The sequence below is a fragment of the Clupea harengus genome, chromosome 5 (genome assembly GCF_900700415.2).
Source record: "Clupea harengus chromosome 5, Ch_v2.0.2, whole genome shotgun sequence".
Classification (NCBI taxonomy): domain Eukaryota; kingdom Metazoa; phylum Chordata; class Actinopteri; order Clupeiformes; family Clupeidae; genus Clupea; species Clupea harengus.
Window position 1 is genome coordinate 3,280,001 of NC_045156.1, and position 22,500 is coordinate 3,302,500.

General features: G+C 48.0%; 1 protein-coding gene across 2 annotated transcripts in view; it reads left to right on the top strand.

Annotated features, from left to right (window-relative positions):
• ephb2b (eph receptor B2b) overlaps positions 1-22,500 on the top strand; it is a 160,779-nt gene that overhangs the window by 106,964 nt on the left and 31,315 nt on the right. For both annotated transcript variants that reach the window (XM_012841094.3, XM_031567342.2), the window contains exons 4-5: positions 1,707-1,862; positions 5,593-5,934. In XM_012841094.3, the coding sequence (XP_012696548.2) occupies positions 1,707-1,862; positions 5,593-5,934 (498 nt within the window). The remainder of the gene's footprint in view (positions 1-1,706; positions 1,863-5,592; positions 5,935-22,500) is intronic.

Here is a 22,500-nt window from a genome sequence, read left to right on the forward strand (position 1 = left end):
TCCCCCTCAGTATAATCTAGAAGATGGTGAATGGATGGGGTGAACACCCTAAAGGGGCTGGAAGAGGTGTGGAAGACAGGATGAGTGTCATGGAGTAGGGTGGATGAGCCCCCCCCCCGTGCAGTGATTAAGAGGGGTCACGGGGCGGCGAGCGCAGGCTGCAGTGGGAGAGGGGTGTGGAAGGGAAAGTTCTGGAAGACTGATGAGGTGTCTGGCTTGAGATGGGAAAGCACATGGCCTCTTTAAGGGTATAGTCTTTCTCTCACTCCCTCTCTCTTTTTCGCTGTCGTTCTGTCTTTTTCTCTCTCTCACACCCACACGTATACACACACAAAAATACACATGCGCAGACACAAACACACACACAGACACACACACACACACATAAACCCTCACGCCCCCTCCTCAAGGTTACAAAAATACACATGCATGTACACGCGTGCATGCTCACACACACACAAACACTTTTCATCTCTCTCTCTCTATCTCTCTCTATCTCTCTCTCTCTCTCTCTCTCTCTCTCTCACTGATAAAAAAGGAGACCTATTTTCAAATGGACACGGGCCAAGTGCCATTCCCTTGGGCAGGGCTGATGTGTTTGTGTGTTTGTATATTTTTTCCATTTGTTTATTTGGTTGTTTGTTTGTTTTGGGAGGAGGGGATGTTGCCATGCTAACAAATGCACTCCACTCACCCCATTTGTATCCACATATGAACCTGATCTTGTGAATTTTTCATGGCTGTGGTTGAGGTTTACTTCAAAACACACAGGAGGGACTAAACTGTGGTTGTCCTCTACTCCCATGTAGACGTCAGGGAAGAGGACTGGTTTCAGGAGAAAAGAAAGAAAGAAATACAGAAAAAAAAGAAGGGGAAAAATACATAATTGGTTTGGCTCCAGCTGTTAAGCATAATTTGGCGCTGAACAGCTATGCACCCTGGGATAGGATCCGGGTACAAGTCGAGATGGAGGGTATCCTAGGTGATGAGCAAAGCATTTTGGGTAGCCTCTTCGCTGCACAGTGAATAGTAGCATTTGGAGGGGCCACTGTGGTAGACATAACGCTGAAGGCTGTGTGTGTGTGTGTGTGTGTGTGTTTGTGTGTGTGTCATTCACACCTCCATCTCTCTCTCTCTCTCTCTGTCTGTTATCATTTATTTTTCCTGTAGTTCCCCACCCCTTCTGTCTTTATCTGTCTGTATCTCCCTGTCTTATGCAACATCTCCCTCTTCTCTTTCCTCTTCTCTCTTCTTCTTCAGTTGTTTTTCCCCCGTCTTACCTCTCCTCCCCATCTCCCCATCCTCTCCTGTGGCCACCCCACATCCCAGAACAAATCATAGGCAGTGTCTCGCTGTAAACATGGCCAAAGGGACCTGGCTGTGTCAATAATGCAGTACAAACATGCGGAGCGGCGAGTGTTTCATCCCCTATCTGCCGTCTGTCCCCCATGACAGAACGCTTGTGATGTGTGCTTCAGCTCTGCTTCTTCAGCCCACTGATGTATTTTGCATGCTGCCGCTCGAATCCTTAAAGTGTGTGTGTGTGTGCGTGTGTGTGCGTGTGTGTGTGTGTGTGTGTGTGTGTCTTTACCAGATGCATGCAAAATTTAAGATGTTTGCATCAGTTAGTGTGTTTAGAAATGCTGACTTTTTTCTCTCTCTCTCTCTTTTTTCTTCTTTTTCTCTCCTCCTCTTGCTCTCGGCAGCGTGTCAGACGGGCTCCTTCAAGCCATCCCAGGGTGATGAGTCGTGCATCCAGTGTCCAATCAACAGCCGCACCACCAGCGAGGGCGCCATCAACTGCGTGTGTCGCAACGGCTACTACCGCGCAGACTCTGACCCGCTGCAGATGCCCTGCACCAGTGAGTAATCTGGCATACATGCATACATACATACATACACACATACATACATACATACATACATACATACATACATACATACATACATACATACATACTTACAGACATACATACGCACTACATACACACACACATACATACATACATACATACATACATACATACATACTGTACATACATACATGCATACATACATACATACATACATACATACATACATACATACATACATACATACATACATACTGTACATACATACATGCATACATACATACATACATACATACATACATACATACATACATGTATACAAACATACATACATACATACATACATACATACATACATACATACGTACATACATGCATACATACATACATACGTACATACACACACACAGACACACACATACATACATACATACATACATACATACATACATACATACACACATACATGCGTACATACATACATACATACATACATACATACATACATACATACATACATGCATACATACATACGTACATACACACACACACACACACACACACATACATACATACATACATACATACATACATACATACATACATACATACATACATGCATACTTACAGACATACATACGCACTACATACACACATACATACATACATACATACATACATACATACATACATACAAACATACATACATACATACATACATACATACTTACAGACATACATACGCACTACATACACACACACATACATACATACATACATACATACAAACATACATACATACATACATACTTACAGACATACATACGCACTACATACACACATACATACATACACACATACATACATACATACATACATACATACATACATACATACATACATACATACATACATACATACATACATACATACATACATGCAAACAAAGACACACAAATGCTTTGCATGGTTGAATAGTCATTCATGTTCACACACACCCACACAAAACACACCCACACCCACACACAAACACACCCACACCCACACAAACACACCCACACACAAACACACCCACACACAAACACACCCACACCCACACACAAACACACCTACTCCCACACACAAACACACCTACTCCCACACCCACACAAACACACCCACTCCCACACACAAACACACCTACTCCCACACACAAACACGCCTGCCCCCCTGACACAGCCCCTCGTTCTGGAGTGTTCCACATGCCCCAAAATGCCCCCATCAGCATTTCCCCTTCATCCAGCCTCAGCCAGGGGGCCAGGGGCAGAGGGGTGCAGGGGCAGAGGGGTTTAGGGGCAGAGGGGGGCCGCACCGCCAGTGAGCAAGAAAAAGAACCAACAGAAAAGAGAACGGAAAGGAATGAATAAGAGCGAGAGAGTTCCCTATACAATTGTGTGTTCTTATTCACCCCTAACGTGAGAGAGAGAGAGAGCGAGAGAGAGAGAGAGAGAGAGAGAGAGAGAGAGAGAGAGAGAGAAAGTGTAAAGGGAACAGAAGAAGGGGGAGATGAAAAGAGTTGGGGAGGAAATGAGAGAGGGATTGCGACCGAAAGGAGAGGTGGGAGTGGGCGGTTTTTGATGAGGTGACACTTGTGGAGGGAGGGGATTATTAGAGAGCCTCTGACTAAAAGGCCATTTGCATAAGCCTGGCGCAGGGAGGGGGGGCGGGTGTGGGTGTGCCGCTACTGTGGAAGGGGTAGTGCTTGTGTTCACCACCAACACCAACACCAACACCAGCAACACCAGCAGGGCCTGAGCTCCGCCAGGAACCCCAGTGGGCGGCCGCTTGATTAAAGGGGTGAGAGGTGGAACATCTGAGCCCCAGCGGGCCCAACACTGGCCCGGCTCCCACTGACAGATGCTCACCGCTCTCCATAGCACACAAGCAACTCTGCGTGAGAGTTAGAGGGAGGGAGGGAGGAAGAGAGAGAGGGAGAGAGAGAGAGAGAGAGAGCAAGAGTATTGGAGGGAGAAGCAGAGAGAGATGGGCATGGGAATAGTGAGTGATTGAGTGAGAAACGGAGTGAGAAAGAGAGAGCAAGCAAGAGAGAGAGAGAGAGAGAACCAACCCCAAATAGCTTTTTCGCTCCAGGACTAGGATGTCTCTTAATGGGAATGCAATTAAACAGGGCCGAGTGAATGGGGTGATCAGGAAGAGTTTCTTTTCTCTCCTTTCTTATTTCTTCCCCTCTCCCCTCCCTTCCTCCCTCCCTCCCTCCCTCCCTCTCTCCCTCCCTCCCTCTTCTCCTGGTGTTGTGGGTGGAGGGTAACTCCTTGATTATCTCATTAGGACTCCAGAGGGCCTTCTTGTGTAATTAGGAACACATGTCTGTGGAAGATAAACACATTTTACTCTCTTCTTGCTCTTGCTCTCTCTCTCTCACGCTCCGTCTGTTTGTGCGGCCACGGCTGCCAGTCAGCTGGATTTCTCATGGGCCCGCTCCACTCCACTCCAATCCGCTCCTCTCCAACCCAACCCACTCCGCTCCGCCTCGCGCTGCATGCTAACTTTCTCTGTCCGCAAAACAACTTCTCACAGAAAGCAGTGCCTGTCTATAGAGCATCAGTAACCAATGAGGATAATGATGATAAACCCACAGAGCAGAGGATTTATGCTTTTTTCCGTTTCATGCTTCTAATCAGGGTGAATATTCACTAAAGAGAAAATTCAATTCAGCCCAATGGTTATTTATTTATATAGGTGCATTAATAATGAGCAATGTCTCAGTGATCTCAAGATCCATCACTTATGTGGGCATTTAACACATTAGTCCGTGATACCGAATCCTCCGTGATACCGAATCCTCATATAACCATGTCTTAAACATGTCATTGCGTGTGACAGTGATGTAACAGTGTCCTGTCACGGTTGTAGGTAATTGTCATGAGAGCTCTTTTAGTGTGTGTTGTTTTGACAGCTTATTTGCATAGAACTTTGCGTAGACTATGCTATCTAACATCATGAGACCTGTCGTGACAATGACCTATTATGGTAACTTGATGCTATTACATCGGCTGTAATAACACTGGAAATCATTTGTAACACAAACAAACAAATGATTTGCTTATTTTGATGCCTTTCAACAGAATAGGACAATATGTCTGTGATGATATGTTAATGATACAATATGGTACACTATGTTTTGTGTGATTGTGTTTTCACGATTGTTATATACAGGTCTCTCTCTAAAAAGACATTTTTGATCTCTGGAGACAAAACCTGGTAAAGTGAATTGGCAGTGTCGTGACCGAGTGTACTAGTAAAGGGTTGGTTGTATGTTTGTTTGTCGTGGTTGAATCATCCGTATGTTTCTCACGCTCTCCCCCTGCCTCGAGCCATCCCGTTGGTGCGTGAGAGAGAGAAAGAGAGAGAGAGAGAGAGAGAGGGCCAGAGGGAGTGAGGGAGGGAGAAGCAGAGAGAGATTTAGTGAGAAGATGAGAGTTAGAAAAAAAGTGCGAGAAAGAGGAAGAGATTGATACCCACCCCAAATGGCTTTGGGAACACAATGAAACAGGACCCAGTGAATGGGGGAGATCAGGAAGAGTTTTGTCTTTTCTCTTTTCTCTTTTCTCTCCTTTCTCATCGTTTCTCCTCTTCCCACCCTCCCTCCCTCTTGGTACCAGTAAAGTGTTGGCTGTATGTTTGCTGGGTTTGAACCATCTGTATGTTTGTCCCCCTCTCCTCCCCCTCCACCCCGCAGCCATCCCCTCGGCGCCGCAGACGGTCATCTCCAGCGTGAACGAGACGTCGCTGATGCTCGAGTGGCGGCCCCCGCGCGAGTCCGGCGGCCGCGAGGACGTCGTCTACAACATCATCTGCAAGAGCTGCGGCGGAGGCGGCGGGCGCAGCGGCTGCACGCGCTGCGGCGACAACGTGCAGTACTCGCCCCGGCAGCTGGGCCTCACCGATAACCGCGTGCACATCAGCGACCTGCTCGCGCACACCCAGTACACCTTCGAGGTGCAGGCTGTCAACGGCGTCTCGGATCAGAGCCCCTACTCGCCGCAGTACTCCTCTGTCAACATCACCACCAACCAGGCCGGTAAGTCGTGCTACTTGGGTAGCTTAATCAGAAATTGGGTTAGAGCAAAGTTCACAAAACAAAGCAATTCAAGCAAAGACTTGCATTGTGGTTAGTAGTGGCTGCCGGTGAAAGAGCAGTTGTGGTGAAAAGGGGAAAAGAGGAAAGGGGGGAGGGGGTTGCTGTGGTGTGTGTGTGTGTGTGTGTATGGTTCTGTGTGTGTGTGTGTTTTGATTTGATTCGTTTCCATGCACGAGGCACGCAATCTTGAGGGAGGCAGGCACTCCTGGAAAGCGTGCTGTTTGTGTTGAGTGAGACGGGTTGAATGGCGTTCCTGGACGCGTGGCGTCTCTTTCACGACTGAACGTCCTCCAAACGTGCCCTACTGGGCCAATGTTCTCTCTCTCAGTCTCGTTCTCCTGCCATCTCTCCTCTTTTTCCTCAGTCACTCTCACTGGCTCTCTGTTTTTCTCTGTCTCACTTTTCTTTTTTTTCTCTCTCTCTCTCTCTCTCTTTCTCTCTCTCTTTCTCTCTATCTCTCTCTCTTCCAATCTCCCTCTGCCTCCTTTCTTTCTTTCTGTCTTTCGCCTTGTTGTGTATACTCTTCTCCATCTCTCCTTCCTTTTCTCTCCGATATATACACACCCTGTGCATCCGTGCAGGTTGTCCTCCATGGTCAGACATGCAGGGTCAGACCGTGCCACAGCCCCCGGAGCAGCCCCTAACAGGGCACATCAGTGCATGGAAGCACACACTCACTTTCCAACTACTCTTTTCCCCCTTGCTCCCCGAGACAAGCCTGTGATTATGGGGCTTGGCACACGGTCACCCACATCCTGAGACGGCACTTTCACCCGTCCACCATCCTCCCTGTTCGGCGCTGGCACATGATGAAGATGTCAAAACACGAAGCCAGAGCCTGACATGATCGACACACACACACACACACACACACACACACACACACACACACACACACACCTCCACCACCTAAAAATACAAGATCTGCACTCCAAGGCACATTAGCCAGGGAAATTGGTGTCTGCTCAGTAAGTGATGGCTCCTAATGGAAAGCAGACTTGCCTCTGAGAGATCTGAACTTTAGCTTTTCATGTAGTGTGTGTGCATGACGTTGTCTCAGGCCTCAGGAGGAAGACACACTCCAATCGGATGGTTCGCTCATGCAGTCATGGTAGCGGACTGTTTTCCCAACCTGGGAGTTACGCCTTTAGAGATGACGCAACCGCATTTATTTCACTAAAGAAAAGATGGAGGAGAGAGATAGTCTGTATGTATCAGAGAGAGAGAGAGAGAGAGAGCGAGAGAGAGGGAGGAGGAGGAGTGCTAGAGAGAGAGATACTGGGCATGTGCAAATGATACAGAGTAAGAGAGAGGGATAGAGAGAGAGTGTGAAACAGAGAGGGAAAGAGTGTGGGTACAATTGAGAGAAAGAGAGAAAGTGTGTGTGTGTGTGTATTTGTATGTAAGTGTGTGTGTGTGAAAGAGATAGAGAGAGAGAGAAAGAGAAAGAGAGATCACCACACCACTGACTCAGGCTTTAATTGTCTCTATGAAATGCGCCATTTGCCGTGCCAAGCCAGTGCTCTGACAAGCCCTGATGAGCGCCGAACCCAAGCCCAAGCCCAGCTCCAGTTCCATCCCCACCTCCAGACCCGGGCCATTGTGAGCCGCTGGCAGCCCCCGCCGCTCGAGCCGCCGGGCCCTCTCTCTGATCAGCCAGCCAGCCAGTCAGTCAGGGGCCCCCGCGCAGCCTTGTGTGACTGGGGAGGCCAGGGAAGGACAGGGGGGTCCTGGCTGATTGGACGTGGCACTGTGCTTACGCTAAAAAGAGCCCGGAGTGTTCCGCCATCAGCACCTCCCTGCGGGGGAGCTTTGGCATCTAACGAGTCAAGAAAGTGGCTCAGGGTCTTTGTGTTCCGGGCACAGAATGAAGGGAGGTGGAAAGAGGGCGAGAGAGAGAGGGAGGGAGAGAGAGAGGAGGAGGAAGAGAAGGAAGAGATGAAGAGGGAAAGAGAGGATGGAGAACAAAGACATGAAAAAGAATGGGAGCATGACAGGGGGAAAAGGTGGAGAGAGAGAGAAAGAATGGAGTGGAGGACAGACAAAAGAGAGAGGGGGGAGGGAGACACAAAGGGAAGAGGAACATGAGAAAAAAAGAAGTTTGCAATAGAAATGTTGGACTTAGTGTGTAAATCAGGCTGGTGTTTACATCACAAGGGAGACTGATGAGAGAATTGGCCAGAAGCAGACTGCTTAAAGTTGAGTGACATCTTTAGGCAGGAGCCCACTGAGACATCACTCAACCATCACACACGAGCAATTACGCTCAGAGGCACACACACACACACACACACACACACACACACACACACACACACACACACTCTCACACACACACACACACACACACACAGAGCACAGCACAGCTAACTCACATGTACACCACCTGCTTAAGTGGCTGACATACATTTTACTGCTGCATTTGGAACCACAATCAACAGTTAACTTTATGGTGATGGGACCCAGGGTTCTTGATGTGTAAATGGATGCTTAGCAACACACATACACACAGCGACACAAACACACACGCTTGTAAAAATGCCACTACCATACGTGGTGTGTTTGCCAGTAAATCACGAGGAGGACCATTTAGAGGCGGCGTTTCAAAGCAGCAGTTGGTTCTCTGTGCTGCATCGCTTATGGATTTCAGATGCGGTGAAACATTGCTCTTCCTCAAGAAATTACACACCACACAGACACAGACACACAGACACACACACACACACACACACACACACACACACACACACAAGCACTTCTTGTCGAGAGACTGCTGCATGCAAATTATCATATGCCTCACAAACCACACACACCCATATACACACACGTGTATACACACACGTGAATGCACACACTTTAATTAAATCATGCAAACCCACTTTTAGAAGCATACATACACACACACACACACACACACACTCACACACACTCACACACACTCACACACACTCTATTTCCCCTCGCTCATCATGTGAGCATGCTTTATCCATTTGGTCAGCTGTGAAAATCTAATTAGTACAGTAAGTGAATGGGAAGAACATTGGCATGCCTGCTGCAGCACCGCCACAACCACCACCATCCCAGCAGCATATAGAACACGACCCCACACTCCATGCTCCCTCAAAGAGGCTCAGCCAGCCTCGCAGGACGTGTTTCGCACGCTTCCTGCCGGCTTTTTAAGCTCCTCTCTCTTTCGTTTCATTTCTCTCCTTCTCTCTTTTGCGTCTCCTTTCCCTCTCTTCCCCCCCCCCCCCCCCCCCCTCCTCTCAGTTCTTTTGGAGAGAACTGAGAAACAGAGAAAAAGAAAGTGCTTTCCCTCAACAGTTCCATCAGCTGCGCTCTCTGGCATTTAGAAAGGCCTCGTGACTTAACAGAGATTACCGGGAGAGCGGAGGGTCGGATGAGTCGGATTTTGGCGACTTTTGAAAAAGCTCGGCCTACTTGGTTCGCCAAAATAAAGAGAGGAAGTAAAAAAAAAAATGAAATAAAAAAAGCAGAGCCCAAACGAGCCGTAAGTCACGGTGAACGGGCACGATGTGCCACATTAAACCTCGATGCCCTGAAATCAAAGCCAGAAGTACTTCTCTCGGCTCGCGGTGTTTGGTTTACAGCCTGTCCGAGCAATTTGAGGCCGAGTGCGAGACGGGGCATTTATGGGTGACGCGGCGGTTGCGGCGCTAGGTATGCTAACGGCCGACGCCCTGGCAGAGCGGGAACAGAACACATGTGTGAGGTTGTGGCAGGAGAGCGTGGGTGAGGGCAGCAGTTGTGTAGTTCTGGTCATTTGCATAATCACTACTGTTATCCTGGCAGTGGAGGACTTAATTTATTATTCACGAAATGATCTCTTCGGTTTTTGTCTCCTGTAATAGGTTTTTATCTTAACCTTTGGAGCGCTAATGTTAATGACGCCTCAGCACCTCAATATTGCGCTGTAATGAGCTCCCACCTGGTTGTGTGTCTGTGTGTATGTGTGCTTGAGTGTGTGTGTGTGCCAACCCCCTCTCCACACACACACACTCACACACACACACACACACACACACACTGTTGTTAGGCACAGTTGGTGCAATCTGGTGGACCCCTCCCCATCCCAATCCCGACGCAGATATTAATTCACGCACCAAAGCACTCACACGCATGCACGCACTCACGCACACACGCAAGCACATACTCACATGTATACAGCCACGCACACACACACACACACACGCACACCACGCCTGACCTCCCGTCACTCGGCATTAGGATTTCTGGCATTCCCAGAAGGCCGAGCTGCGAAAGGGCGGAATCCTAGGTCACCCCCCCCCCCCCACCCAGACCCACACACACCCAGACCCACACACCCAGCCCCCTGTGCCTGGGCCTCCTCTCTGGAGCAGGGCTGATGATGGAGGGCTTTGGGTTTGGGGCCATGCAGTGGAGAGGGGTGTGGAGGGGAGGGGGCGCAGGGGTGAGCCGGACCAAGGGCCCTTAATTGCGCCGTGTTCTGGGGGCTCCAGGGTTACATAAACATCTTGTCACTCCCAATTAGCTGAGCCGACTCAGAGCCGCATACTCACAGTTTTCTGTGCGTATATGTGTGACTGTTTGGGTGTGTGTAAATATGTGTGCATACATGCAGCTGTGAATCTCTCTGTGTGTGTGTGAGTGTGTGTGTGTGTGTGTAGTCATATTTTTGTTAAAAAGTGTGAAAATGAGGAAGTGTGTTTATATAAGATATTGTGTGATTTTGCACATGTACATGTTTAGAGCTGGTTATGTGTATGTGTTTGATGAAATAAATGTGTGTGTGTGTGTGTGTGTGTGCTTGTGTGGTTGCGAGTGTGTGAACATATGTGTGGCTGCCACATTAATTAGACACATTATGGGTCACGCTTGTCCAGGAGGGGCGGGTTGTTCCGCCTCTGAAACAAACAAATAAGTAAATTGGAAGTGACTGGCGTGAAAGCATTTTTCTCGTGTGAGTGCCTCCACTTACCGACGCAAGTTGTTGAAGAGGGGTTAGCGCATGTGTCTTTGCATGTGTGTGTGTGTGTGTGTGACTGTGTGTATGTGTGTGTGTGTGTACGTGTGTATATGACTGTGTGTGTGTGTGTGTGGATGAGGTGGGGTTTGTGGGAATGGGTTCTCATTTTCCAATCCCAATCGAGCATGGAGTAGTTCAACACCACTCTCCATAACCCCCCTCCCCCCCCCCGTTCCCGGTCACAGGTGGTCTGGGGGAAGCCTCTTCTCACGGTGGCTGTGGCAAACTCTCCAACCCCAGGCGAGGACAGGAACACGGTTTGCTTACGTGAGGCTGGCATGGAGAATATCCCAGCAAACTCTGTTTGAGAGTGTTTATGTGACGGCCATGACTCTGGCTGCCACTGAGCCGTTAGCGCCGCACCGTCTGAAGCGGTCTTCTGCCCCTGGAGTTTTACTTAAAGGAACGCGGAGAACGGCAAAGCACTGCCATTATGGGAAAAGTTCTCGTCGGTCCCTGGCTCGAAAAATATGCTTGTCGTAGTGGTGATGAATTGTGACCAAAACCGACGGCTAAAATATCGGCCTCGTGTTAGTCTCCCACACGGATGAGGAATGCCAGAGTGACGAGCACTAAAGCTCTCCTATTTTAGGTTTGTTTTTTTGTTGTTTTTTTTTCCTGTTTCTGGTTGTGGTTAATGATGCCGTGCGAGAGTGTGAAGGTTTGAGTGGTGGGTGTGTTTTCACTGGTGTGTCTCTGAACCGTTTTCCAAACATGTAGGGTGACATGAGTTATTGAAGAAAATGAGGGAGAGAGAGAGATTACTGTGTCAGTCGAGAAACTAGAAACGAGAGACAAAGAGGGAGAGCCACTGGCAGAGAGAAAATGACAAAACCCTTTTAGCTTAAAGGAAGAAAGAAAGAATGAAAGAAGAGAGGAAGGAAAAGAATGAAAAGGATAAGCAAAACCACTGTAGCACGAGAACAAAAAGATGAGGTATTTTGAGGACAAAAAGAACACAAAAAAACGAGGCCTCTGCCTGATGACCTAACCGCATCCCCCCCCCCACCTCCCCCGCTAGTACATCATCACAGGAGAGAGAGAGGGAGATTTCAGAAATGCTCACCGCCCCCCCCCCCCCCCCCACCATCACCTCTGCCCATTCCAGAAATACCCCCACGACGAGACTGTGTGTGTGTGGGTAGTTAAAATCTCAGCTCCAGAACAGCAGACCCAGGGCAGACTTCTCCCCCGGTGCGGCCCGAACAACACAGAGAGATTTAGTTCTATTAGCGCCTCGATTTATCTTGATTTCGCCACCCCGGCCACCTCAACAAGGGTTCATTGAGGAGGTACACAGAGTTTTATTGAGGCCGTTTAGAAAGGCGGAGGAATAAGGGCCTTGAGCTACAAGCCAGCAGAGCAGGCAACATATTTCTATGGCAAGCAGCTGGAGTCACAAAGCACAAAGCCAGCTTTTACCTATTTTTTTTGCTTCCCTGTGGCCCTGCTCTGCCAGGTCAATGAGGGTTAATTTTTCATCACACTAAACCTGGCTTCACTGTAGGCTTTTTTCATCTCTCGCTCTCTCTGTCTCTGAGAAATATTACACAATTATAACTTAAACATAAAATGACATAAGTGAGTATCAGAAATTACACAATGAACAGAAAATGAAAGTGTTAATGTGTTATTTATGATTAACTGTCATGTGGTATTCTGTCTCAGTAAGTGGCAGGAGTGTAAATACTGGGGGGCTGGGTGTATGCATTCATCTATTTCACCCAGCAGGAATATTTGTTTTCTCTATTTATTTTTGTAAACTCAGGGCAAATGTGTTCGATTCTTGAGAAGTAGGTTTTTGTATTTGTTACATTCTATCAGGAAATGTAACTCAGCCTCCACTACCCCATTACTGCAGTGAGTGCTGAGTCTGTCTTCTTGAGGTAGTAGCCTGTGTCTTCCCTTTTCAAAGAAGTCTGTACCTTGTCAACAACTCTGACATTGGTGATTCCTAATTTGTATAAAATATGGTGCAAATTTGTAGCGATTTTTTGTAATAATAAAAAATAATAATAATCTAGACGGTAGCTCACTGAGTGTCCACCTCTCAGCTGCACAGCAGTGTGTGGTACTGCTCTGGTGTTCTGTTCTGGAGGTGGTACTGCTCTGGTGTTCTGTTCTGGAGGTGGTACTGCTCTGGTGTTCTGTTCTGGAGGTGGCACTGCTCTGGTGTTCTGTTCTGGAGGTGGTACTGCTCTGGTGTACTGTTCTGGAGGTGGTACTGCTCTGGTGTTCTGTTCTGGAGGTGGTACTGCTCTGATGTACTGTTCTGGTGTACTGCTCTGGTGTTCTGTTCTGGTGTTCTGTTCTGGAGGTGGTACTGTTCTGGTGTTCTGTTCTGGAGGTGGTACTGTTCTGGTGTTCTGTTCTGGAGGTGGTACTGCTCTGGTGTTCTGTTCTGGAGGTGGTACTGCTCTGGTGTTCTGTTCTGGAGGTGGCACTGCTCTGGTGTACTGTTCTGGAGGTGGTACTGTTCTGGTGTTCTGTTCTGGAGGTGGTACTGTTCTGGTATACTGTTCTGGTGTTCTGTTCTGGAGGTGGTGCTGCTCTGGTGTTCTGTTCTGGTGTTCTGTTCTGGAGGTGGTGCTGCTCTGGTGTTCTGTTCTGGAGGTGGTGCCAACATTTAGCTGCTCTGTTTTGTACGTCAGTGAGGCAAGGGTATATCCCAAGTTCTGCCCTACAGCCCAGATTAAGGGTATTTCTGTTCACTCCTAAGATGTTCTTTCAGAACTCCAAATGTAGGATTTAAATTTGACTGTTGTCCCAGGATTCCAAATGATCCTTGTATTTGGTGCCCCAAATTTTGGTTTTACTGATGAATTGAAAATCTTTAGTTAAAGCTTTATTGAAGGGTTGAATTGAAATATTGATTTCCTTATCGTATAACTTGTTAAGTCTTTTATTTCCGTATCAAACTGGCCAGATGAAGAAATTGTTTAACCTAAATAACGACGGAGAGCTTTCTAGCTTTGTGATTAAATCATTTATATAAATATTACATAAAGTTGGGCTCAGGCAACAGCGTTGTCAGACTCACTTTGTCTGTTGGAAATAGTCTGTTTATCTGTCATCAATTTAAATACAACATTTATTGTTTTCATACATATCTTTAATGATATTGACTGTTTGGCCTCCAATTCTCCAATTCATTTCAATAAAAGGCCCTCATGCCTGAGGCAGTAAAGCAGCCCAATAGTTTTCCTTTTTTAATTTTGTGTATAAAGTAAAAAAGTTGTGTACAAAGTGTGTAAAGTATATATATGATCAGTGGTTCTGTTTGTTTGTAAGAAACCAATTTGGGAAGGATGAAATTGACTATTCTGTGGTTTATTATCCCACAGAATAGTTTCCAAGGTTGCGGCCTCGCGAGATGGCTCCGTAGTTATTTGGGTGGAATTTGTCACCATGTTTATATACTGGAGTCATTTGAGAGATTTTCCACTGGTCAGGAAAGTGACTTGGCGATAATATGAATGTAAATTATTTCAGAATAGCGTCTTTAAGCTTCAGGGGATTGTGTTACTACATTTCTCTTGTTTTCTCTTTCGTGAAAATGCGCGCGCGCGCGCGCACACACACACACAAACACACACACACACACACGCAAACATACACTCAGACTGGGCGTTAGGCAGCATTTGTCAAAGTGAAGGGAGAAAATGTCTGGGCTGACCGTGGCTGAAGGTTTTATTAGGGCTCTTCGTGACAGGTCGCTGGCAGCATATGATTTGTCTGTGTGTGTGCGTGTGTGTGTGTGTGTGCGCGCGCATGCGTCTGTATGTATAAATGCCGGGAGACTGACACTTAAAGCTCTGTCCTTAGGGAGACACAAAACCCTCCTGGGTAACAAGGTGGAGATTTTACATTTTAAGGATTGAAGAGACCTTGTGCGTGTGTGCTTGTGTGCATGTATGGGGTGTGTGTGGGTGTACGTGGTGTGTATGTGTGTGTGTGTGTGTGTGTGTGAGCGTGTGGGTGTGTGAAAGAGAGAGAGAGAGAGAGGTGCAAGTGTAGGAGTGAGAGTACACGTGTAGCTGGCAGTGGATTTACGTCTAACACACTCCTCCTCTTGCTCTGGCTGTCTGGGCTGAGTGCAGCAGTGAAGAGAAGCTGAGAGAACACGAAACTGAGGCCCACCTAACTGCAGAGCTACAAGGACACTCTTCTGTTCTCTCTCTCTCTCGCTCTCATTGCCTAAGAGACAGAGACACGCGTCTCTGATTGCCAAACTTCGCCAGGGTGCAGCCGGTATCTTTTGTACGGCAGCCACAGAGCTAATTTCCTAACCCCCCTACACAGCTTGACAATGAGGCCTAGTCGCTGCCACCTTGGGCCCATCCGCTGTACATGGGGGCTGCCTGGCAGCCGCTGATAGATGGGGTTGGCCATAATACACCAACGTGCTTGTATTGTTCTCTTTTTTTTCTCTCTCCCATATTGGATTCTGGGTCGTCTAGTGTTTGTATAGTTGTCTCGGTTGCCCAAGGTGAGCCCTTGCAGATGCAGCAGTGCCAGGAGGGGAATGAATTGAGTCCTTATCAGGTGCAGGGGGGCTCATTGAGAGGAGCGAATTAGATTATGCAGAGGTGGTGGCTTCCGTAAGGTAATCTGGCCTCCGCTGCTATCACTGGCACCAGGGAAGATTTACGGCTTAATTATCTGGAAAATTGCACCGGGCGCTCAGAAACTGGGCCACCAGGGAAGGGTGGCTCCGGCAGGCGTCGTGGGGGTGGGGACTGAGGGGGTTGGGGTACGAGGGGTGGGGGGGAGGGGTACGCAGACGGGTAAGGCTGCCATGCATACCTGGATGGACATCTAGAGCACCCTCTGTTCTTCTGGATTTGAGGTTTTCTTAAACTTAAACTTAACCTGGTGATTAAAGGAGTCCGGCCTCTCCATTCGTGCCTCTTGTTTGAACCGTTTTGGACACTCAACATGAAGCTGTTGGCTGTTGATCATAAAGACACTGGTGAAGTCAGCCCTTTTTAAATTCATTTGACACCACCGTTGTGCAAGAACAGCTGGGTTCCTTTGAACCGGCGTCCGTTCCACAAACTATCAATGCCAGGCTCATGGAGTCAGGTCCATAGCCACTAAGAATAGACAGAAGGTATACCTGTGCTTGCCGACGTACAATATGCCTGTGCAGTAACCACTGTATCGATGTACTAAATGGATGATAGAATTGCAGTAATGATTATTCATAATGACTAATAATGTATTCCAGTCAGCTGAAATGAGTTTGTTAATGAAGCTCTTCTGAAACAGCAGATGTTGACTACGGTGCTGCCCAGTGAGGTCAAGCTAGGAGAAAGGTGATGGAAGTGAAGCCCTCTCTCGCTCCCCTGATGTGTTCCTCGTGCTTGGCATCCTTATGTCCTCCTGCCTTCTGAAGTCACACCTGGAAACACACTCACCACAGTGGCTCAGAGAGAGAGGGAGATAGAGAGAGAGATGGGGCAGGTGTCAGAATGAGCGGGCCACAAGTGTGTTTGTGTGTGTGTGTGTGTGTGTGTGTGTGTGTGTGTGTGTGTGTATGTGAGTGAGAGAGAATGTGTGTATGCTTGAGTGTATGTGTGTGTGTGTGTGTGTGCGTGTGGGGTGACAGTGACAGAAGGCACCAACACAGGCCCATATGGAAGGTGCCAGCGAGGGTCACATGGCCCGACAGGCGGGGAGCCACCGCTGACACCTGGAGCCCCCAGTGCTGCTGGCTCAGCCAATCGCGCGCAGCCGAATGCTAATTACTTCATGTGTCATTGGATGAAAGCAGAGCTGCAGGAATTAGCATTTTTAAGCACTGAAAAAGAAAGAGAGAGAGAGAGAAAGAAAAAAAAGAGAAACTTTCTAAGTAATAAGTATGCAGGAATGGGCTGTTGACTGTGCAGTGACCAGTGCGTACAATATGCATTTAATTACTCCGTCCTTTAAAAGAACTACACCTCGTAAATCAGCGTTCTTGCCATAGTTTTTTTTACCACAGTCATAACTTTGCTCGCAGTTGCCAAGTCATCTAGCTATTTCGTGACATTTTTATGTCAGAAAACATATCATTCAGACATAAACAGCCGCGACAGATAATTAAACTTACTACACTTTTAAGCTGAACACTTAATCACTGGCACTAAATCAATGGTTGTTATTCGTGTATTAAAATGCTGGTCTGGGGCAGACAGGACCATTTTTCAGGGGGCGATCGGCAAGGACGCCTTCGGTCACTTAGACTCTTTATTGTTGATGGAGTTGTTAATTGTATTGTTCTGCATTAGCCTTGATTGGTGCTGAAATGCATAAACAAATTGCTTTAAATGCTGCTGTCTCACGTCATAGGCAAAGAGTTTGACCCCAGACATATTGGCAGAAAATAAAAAAGTAGCCGGAACGTACGGAAAACTGGTTTAGTTCACTGACCTATTTTACAGCGCCGTTGTGCATTAATTAATTTGCCGGGTCAAAGTAATTGACTCCCAGATGAGATTTCCTCCCCCCGTCCGTGTGTTGTTGCCACCGGGCAAATTTAATCCATTGTAGCACATTAAACAAAAATGGCAGTGCACAGAACAGCATGCGAAGTTCACCACCCGGCGAGGGTCCAGAGAGGGGGGCCCTTTTTAACTTGGCTCTACTGGATGCACTTTCAGAGGGGCTAATTTATCGATGGGCTCTGTCACTGAAGTATGCACACGCAAACACACACACACGCACACACACACACACTCACACACACACACAAACGGCGTCGTGGCTGTTTTGTTTTAGTTGGACTCGTTGTGTTTATGGTTCTCCAGTGGCTTTGTGTAACGTTGTGGCTGACAGGAGGAGAAAGATAGCGTGTGCACTGTCATCAACCTCTCCTCTTGCTCTCATCCGCATGGAATCGCTCTCTCTCTCCTTTTCTCTCTGTCTCTCGCTCCCTCCCTGCATATCTCTCTCAGTATCTCTCTCTCTCTTTCCCTCTCTCTGTTTGTCCCCCCCCCGCCCCCCCATGTCTCTATCTCTCTGTCTCTCCCTGCCTCTATCTCAGTCTCCGTCCCCCGTCCCCCCCTCTCTGTCTCTCATTCCGGGAATAGTAGAAAGATACGGCCCTGTTTGTGAATCGTCTGTGGAATGTGTGTGATATATTTCTGCGGCTATGTTTTGTTCTGCCTTGATTACATTTGGAATTGCTTTCCTCCCATTGCGAAGGCCCTCAAGTACTGCAGCGCTTGTTCACAGTGAATTTACCACCGAATACAACATCCTCATAACGAAGTCTGATGCACACTGTAACACTTACGATTGACACACACACGTCGACACACTCTACACACACACACTCTAGTACACACACAAAGTCATGTGTGCACACACACACACACACATGTACACATAAACACTATTTATTGCCGCTGTCTGTTGACTATAAAGCATGTCAGACATCATTGCCATCATTGTTAATAGCCGTGTTCTTTACGGCAGCCATTACTCTCTCACCCATACACAGTTCACATACATGTGCGCACAGCAAACACAAACACGCCGGCACACACACACACACACACACACACAAAATGCATACGGCCAACTACTTCATCAGCCATGGTAAGCATTACGGTGATAAGCAGAGCACAGATGCCATGCATCATGCTCCATGACAAGGACAACATGCACACACACACACAAACACACACACACACACACACAAACACACACACAAACACACACACACACACACACACAAACACACACACACACACACAAACACACACACACACACACACACACACACACACGTCTCTCTCCGTTTCGTGTCAACACTCTGCAGTCACACGGGCACACACGCGCGCACACACACACACACACACACACACACACACGCGCGCGCGCGCGCGTACATGTACACACGTGCTCCTCTCATGGATCTCATTAATCCCCTCTTGAGTAAAAAAGTAGCTGTTGGTTGAAGACCTTCTTTGTGCTGATCTCCATCATTGTTTTGTTTTTTCCATTGGTGTTTCTCAGAAAGCCCTTGATGTGACACACCATTGCATCACCCTAGAGATTCACCCATTCAAGCGAATGATGATGAACGCTGAATGAATTTTCTCTCCTCTGTATCCTTGGCTCCCCGTAGGCTTATTGTATGCGCCTGGTGGATTTTACTCTGTCTTATAATGCTATTCTTTTGGGCACCCTCCACGCAATACTTCACACCAATTTCACCCTCCGCGTAGTGGGGATGTAGCCTTGTGTGAGATAATCCCACCCTACACTTTTCACCTCATTTGCATCGCTTTCATCCCTGCAAAGGAATCTCGACCGCACATACACAAGGCCGGAGTGCACCATTATCTGAAATCACAGCTTCTAGCTACTACTGTGACCTGTGTGAGGCACTTCCTGTGTGATGCCCCAACCCCCCCCCCCCCTCTGTGCCATCAGGTGTCAGGCTGGGGTAGGGTGGGTGGTTGAACCCAGTGCTGTAGTGCTGTCAGGCCTAAGAGCCTTTGATAAGATGTCTCCAAGCGGCCCGCGTCGCCCCCAAAGCTGCCTAAGCTGATTCTGAAGCTGCTTCTCTGTGCGAAAAAGCCCTGGACTCCTTATCCTTATGGGGTTCAGTGCCTAAACCCCCCCAAAATCTGGTCAGGTTTAAGGGCTAAAAAAAAGAGAGCGATGTTGAGCTATGCGAGGGGCACTCACTCTCGCAAGCAGGGCGAAGCATCCATCCAGGCCTCTTTTTTCCCCCAAGAGTTGACTAAAGACCTAGTTGAAAGCCCACTTGATAGAGAGGAAGCTTTTTCCCCCATTCTTTTTTATTTTATGCTGCTGGTAAGTGTTTGAAACATTTCTCTGTCTTTTTTTTCATATTTTAAGCCTCTAGAGTGCCTATTTTAGAATTAGCTTATGGTGTGTATACGAGTACATTAATGCTTCAATCTTTTTCCAGTGCAGATGGTTTAAAGCTTGATGAACTGCGCGAGCCGCCACTGCGTAGCTTTACTGCCATGGAAACTCTGTGGAGACATAAAACCCACAATCCATCGCAGATGGGGAAGCAGGGACAGCTGCCAGGCTCTCTCTCTCTTTCTCGCTCTCCTCTCTTTCTCTCTCTCGTTCTCTCTCTCTCTCTCTCTCTCTCTCTCTCTCTTTCTTTGTTGTGTTTTAACCTGTGTGCTGTTAAACACATGCAAATGCGCTCCACCCTCTCTCTGAAGGGAGCCGGCAGTGCATCTTCTGTAGCGGACAAGCTGAAAGAGAGACTGAGGTGGGGGTGGCGGGTAGGTGAGGTAGGGTGAGGCGGTGTGTGGTGGGGTGTGTTGGGATGGCTTTACCCTCCCCGCCCACCCCCACTGCTCCACGGGGCACTTGGTTGTTGCTAGGGGAGCAATATTTTTAACCTGAGAGGCAGGATGGAGATTTACGAGCACCGACCTGCGTAGAGGCTGGCTGCTTACCTCCACCCTCCCCTCCATCCTTCCACCACCCCACCCCATCCCATCCCATCCATCCCCCTCCAAAAAAATAAATAAATAAAAAAGGAGAAAATCTCCCCACATGTGGTCCCAGCGCGTAGCCACAGCCTTGCAGATGAAATCACATCCACATGCGTGCAGGATGTTATATATGGCACTGGAGCTGGAGCTGAGGCAGGGGAGGCGACTGGCCCCAGCGAGAGTCGCAGTCCGGGCCAGCGGCCGTGACTGGATCACGCGTCTGGATGTGCGTTACGGCATCGCGACGCATGCTGTCCTCATTACATCCCCTCTTAAAAACTCTCCAGTAGTAAGTGTATGACATTACCAGAGTTTATTTATTTATTTCCAGCTTGGGCCGCAGTTCAAAGCGCATTCGTCAAAAGCGTCTGAGGGTAAATAGGTAGGGATTTTTGGCCTGAAGTGGGCGATGGCTTTAGCAGCTACGCAAACACAGGGGAGTCTCAGCCTGATCTGGAGTCAGCGCCGCTGGCCTGGAGGAGTGGTGCAGACGCCTCCCGCGCAGACCACGCCTTCCGTGCTGACTTGACCAATTCCGGGGCCCGGCCTCCAGCTCCCTCGCCACTGAGGCAGCTGGCTCCTCCCAGCACTGAGGGAGGCAGGCAAGGTGGCCCATAGGGACCTCCATGGGGTCAGAGGAGAGCCTTTTGGAGGCAGTCCAGCACAGGACAGCCAGCAAACAGCTCCTATAGTACCTGAAAGATAGTCTTCACTCAGGGGAAAGGAGAACCAGGAGGCTGAGCTCAGCTGAAATTTATGCCAGTCAAAAATGCATTTCTATAGCTCTTGTCATACAAGCAAATGCATTTCTGAATGCTTTACATCTGTTTGATCGATACCAAATGTAGCGGGATACAAAAAAAAAATTAAAAGCAGAAACACTTGACACAATGGACGTCATCACAGAAATACTTTGCTCACAAAATGTTGTTGGAGTCAGGATACAGAGCCAGTGGAAGTAGTGGGAATTTAACAAAGCCCATCAAACGGATGGAGGGGAATGAATCTGTACACTTACAGGCCCAGAGCCGCTTATTTACTGACCGAGGCTGGGAGAGGAAAGAGGCCGGATCAGAGTTCAGGAAACGGCTTCTCTGTGTTCATGGGTGCACGGCCCATTAAGCAGCAATGGTGCTAAGTGACTGGGAATGACTTTGTAAACCTCATCTTTCACTGATGATTCCAAGTTACTAGGTGTTCAAACACAACAGTAAAAGAAATGTTCTACTGGTGTACGGCGTCTTTTATTTTACACAGTTGAGCTGTTGCCAAACTCGTCACGCAAGAATACACCCCAAAAGACCAAATGGCTTTAATACTAGGCCTGGGGCCTCATGCGAGGGTTAGGGGTTGAAACACAACTCTGTGACAACGAAGGGACCTCACTTGCACAGCAATAAAACAGCAGTCTTTCTGCCTTTTCAATGCCTGCCTCTTTCTCTCTGTCACTCTCTCCCTCTCTCTGCCTTCTATTTCTCTCTACAGAGGTCCACACTAAAGTAGTTGATCTCACTCTCCCATTTTAGAATCTGCCGATCTTTCTCTCTCTCTCTCTTTGTTCTTTCTCCTCTCTCTCTGTTGCTGTCTCTTTCCCCCTCTCTCCCTCTCCCTTTAAATACAGCGATCCATACATACTGAAGCAGCAGATATCACTCATCCTACAGAAACAATGTTGAACCATTCCTCCTCTCTCTCTCTCTCTCGCTTTTTTCATCTCTCTCTCTCTCTCTCTCTCCTTACTTGTTGAAAGACTTCCTCAGCCTAGCTTTGTATATGAGCTGAAAAGTTCGCCTTATCACTTCCTCGTGGGTCTCCTCTCAGACACCATACACTCCCACACCTCCATATGTCTGTGTGTGTGTGTGTGTGTGTGTGTGTGTGTGACAGTGAGTGTGTGTGTGTGCGGTCTGATCGCTCCAGTGTGTCGGGGCTCCTTGCACTGCCAGGAAAAAGTTAAACACCTAGGAGCAGAGATAAATAGACCTCATCAGCCGTACCACG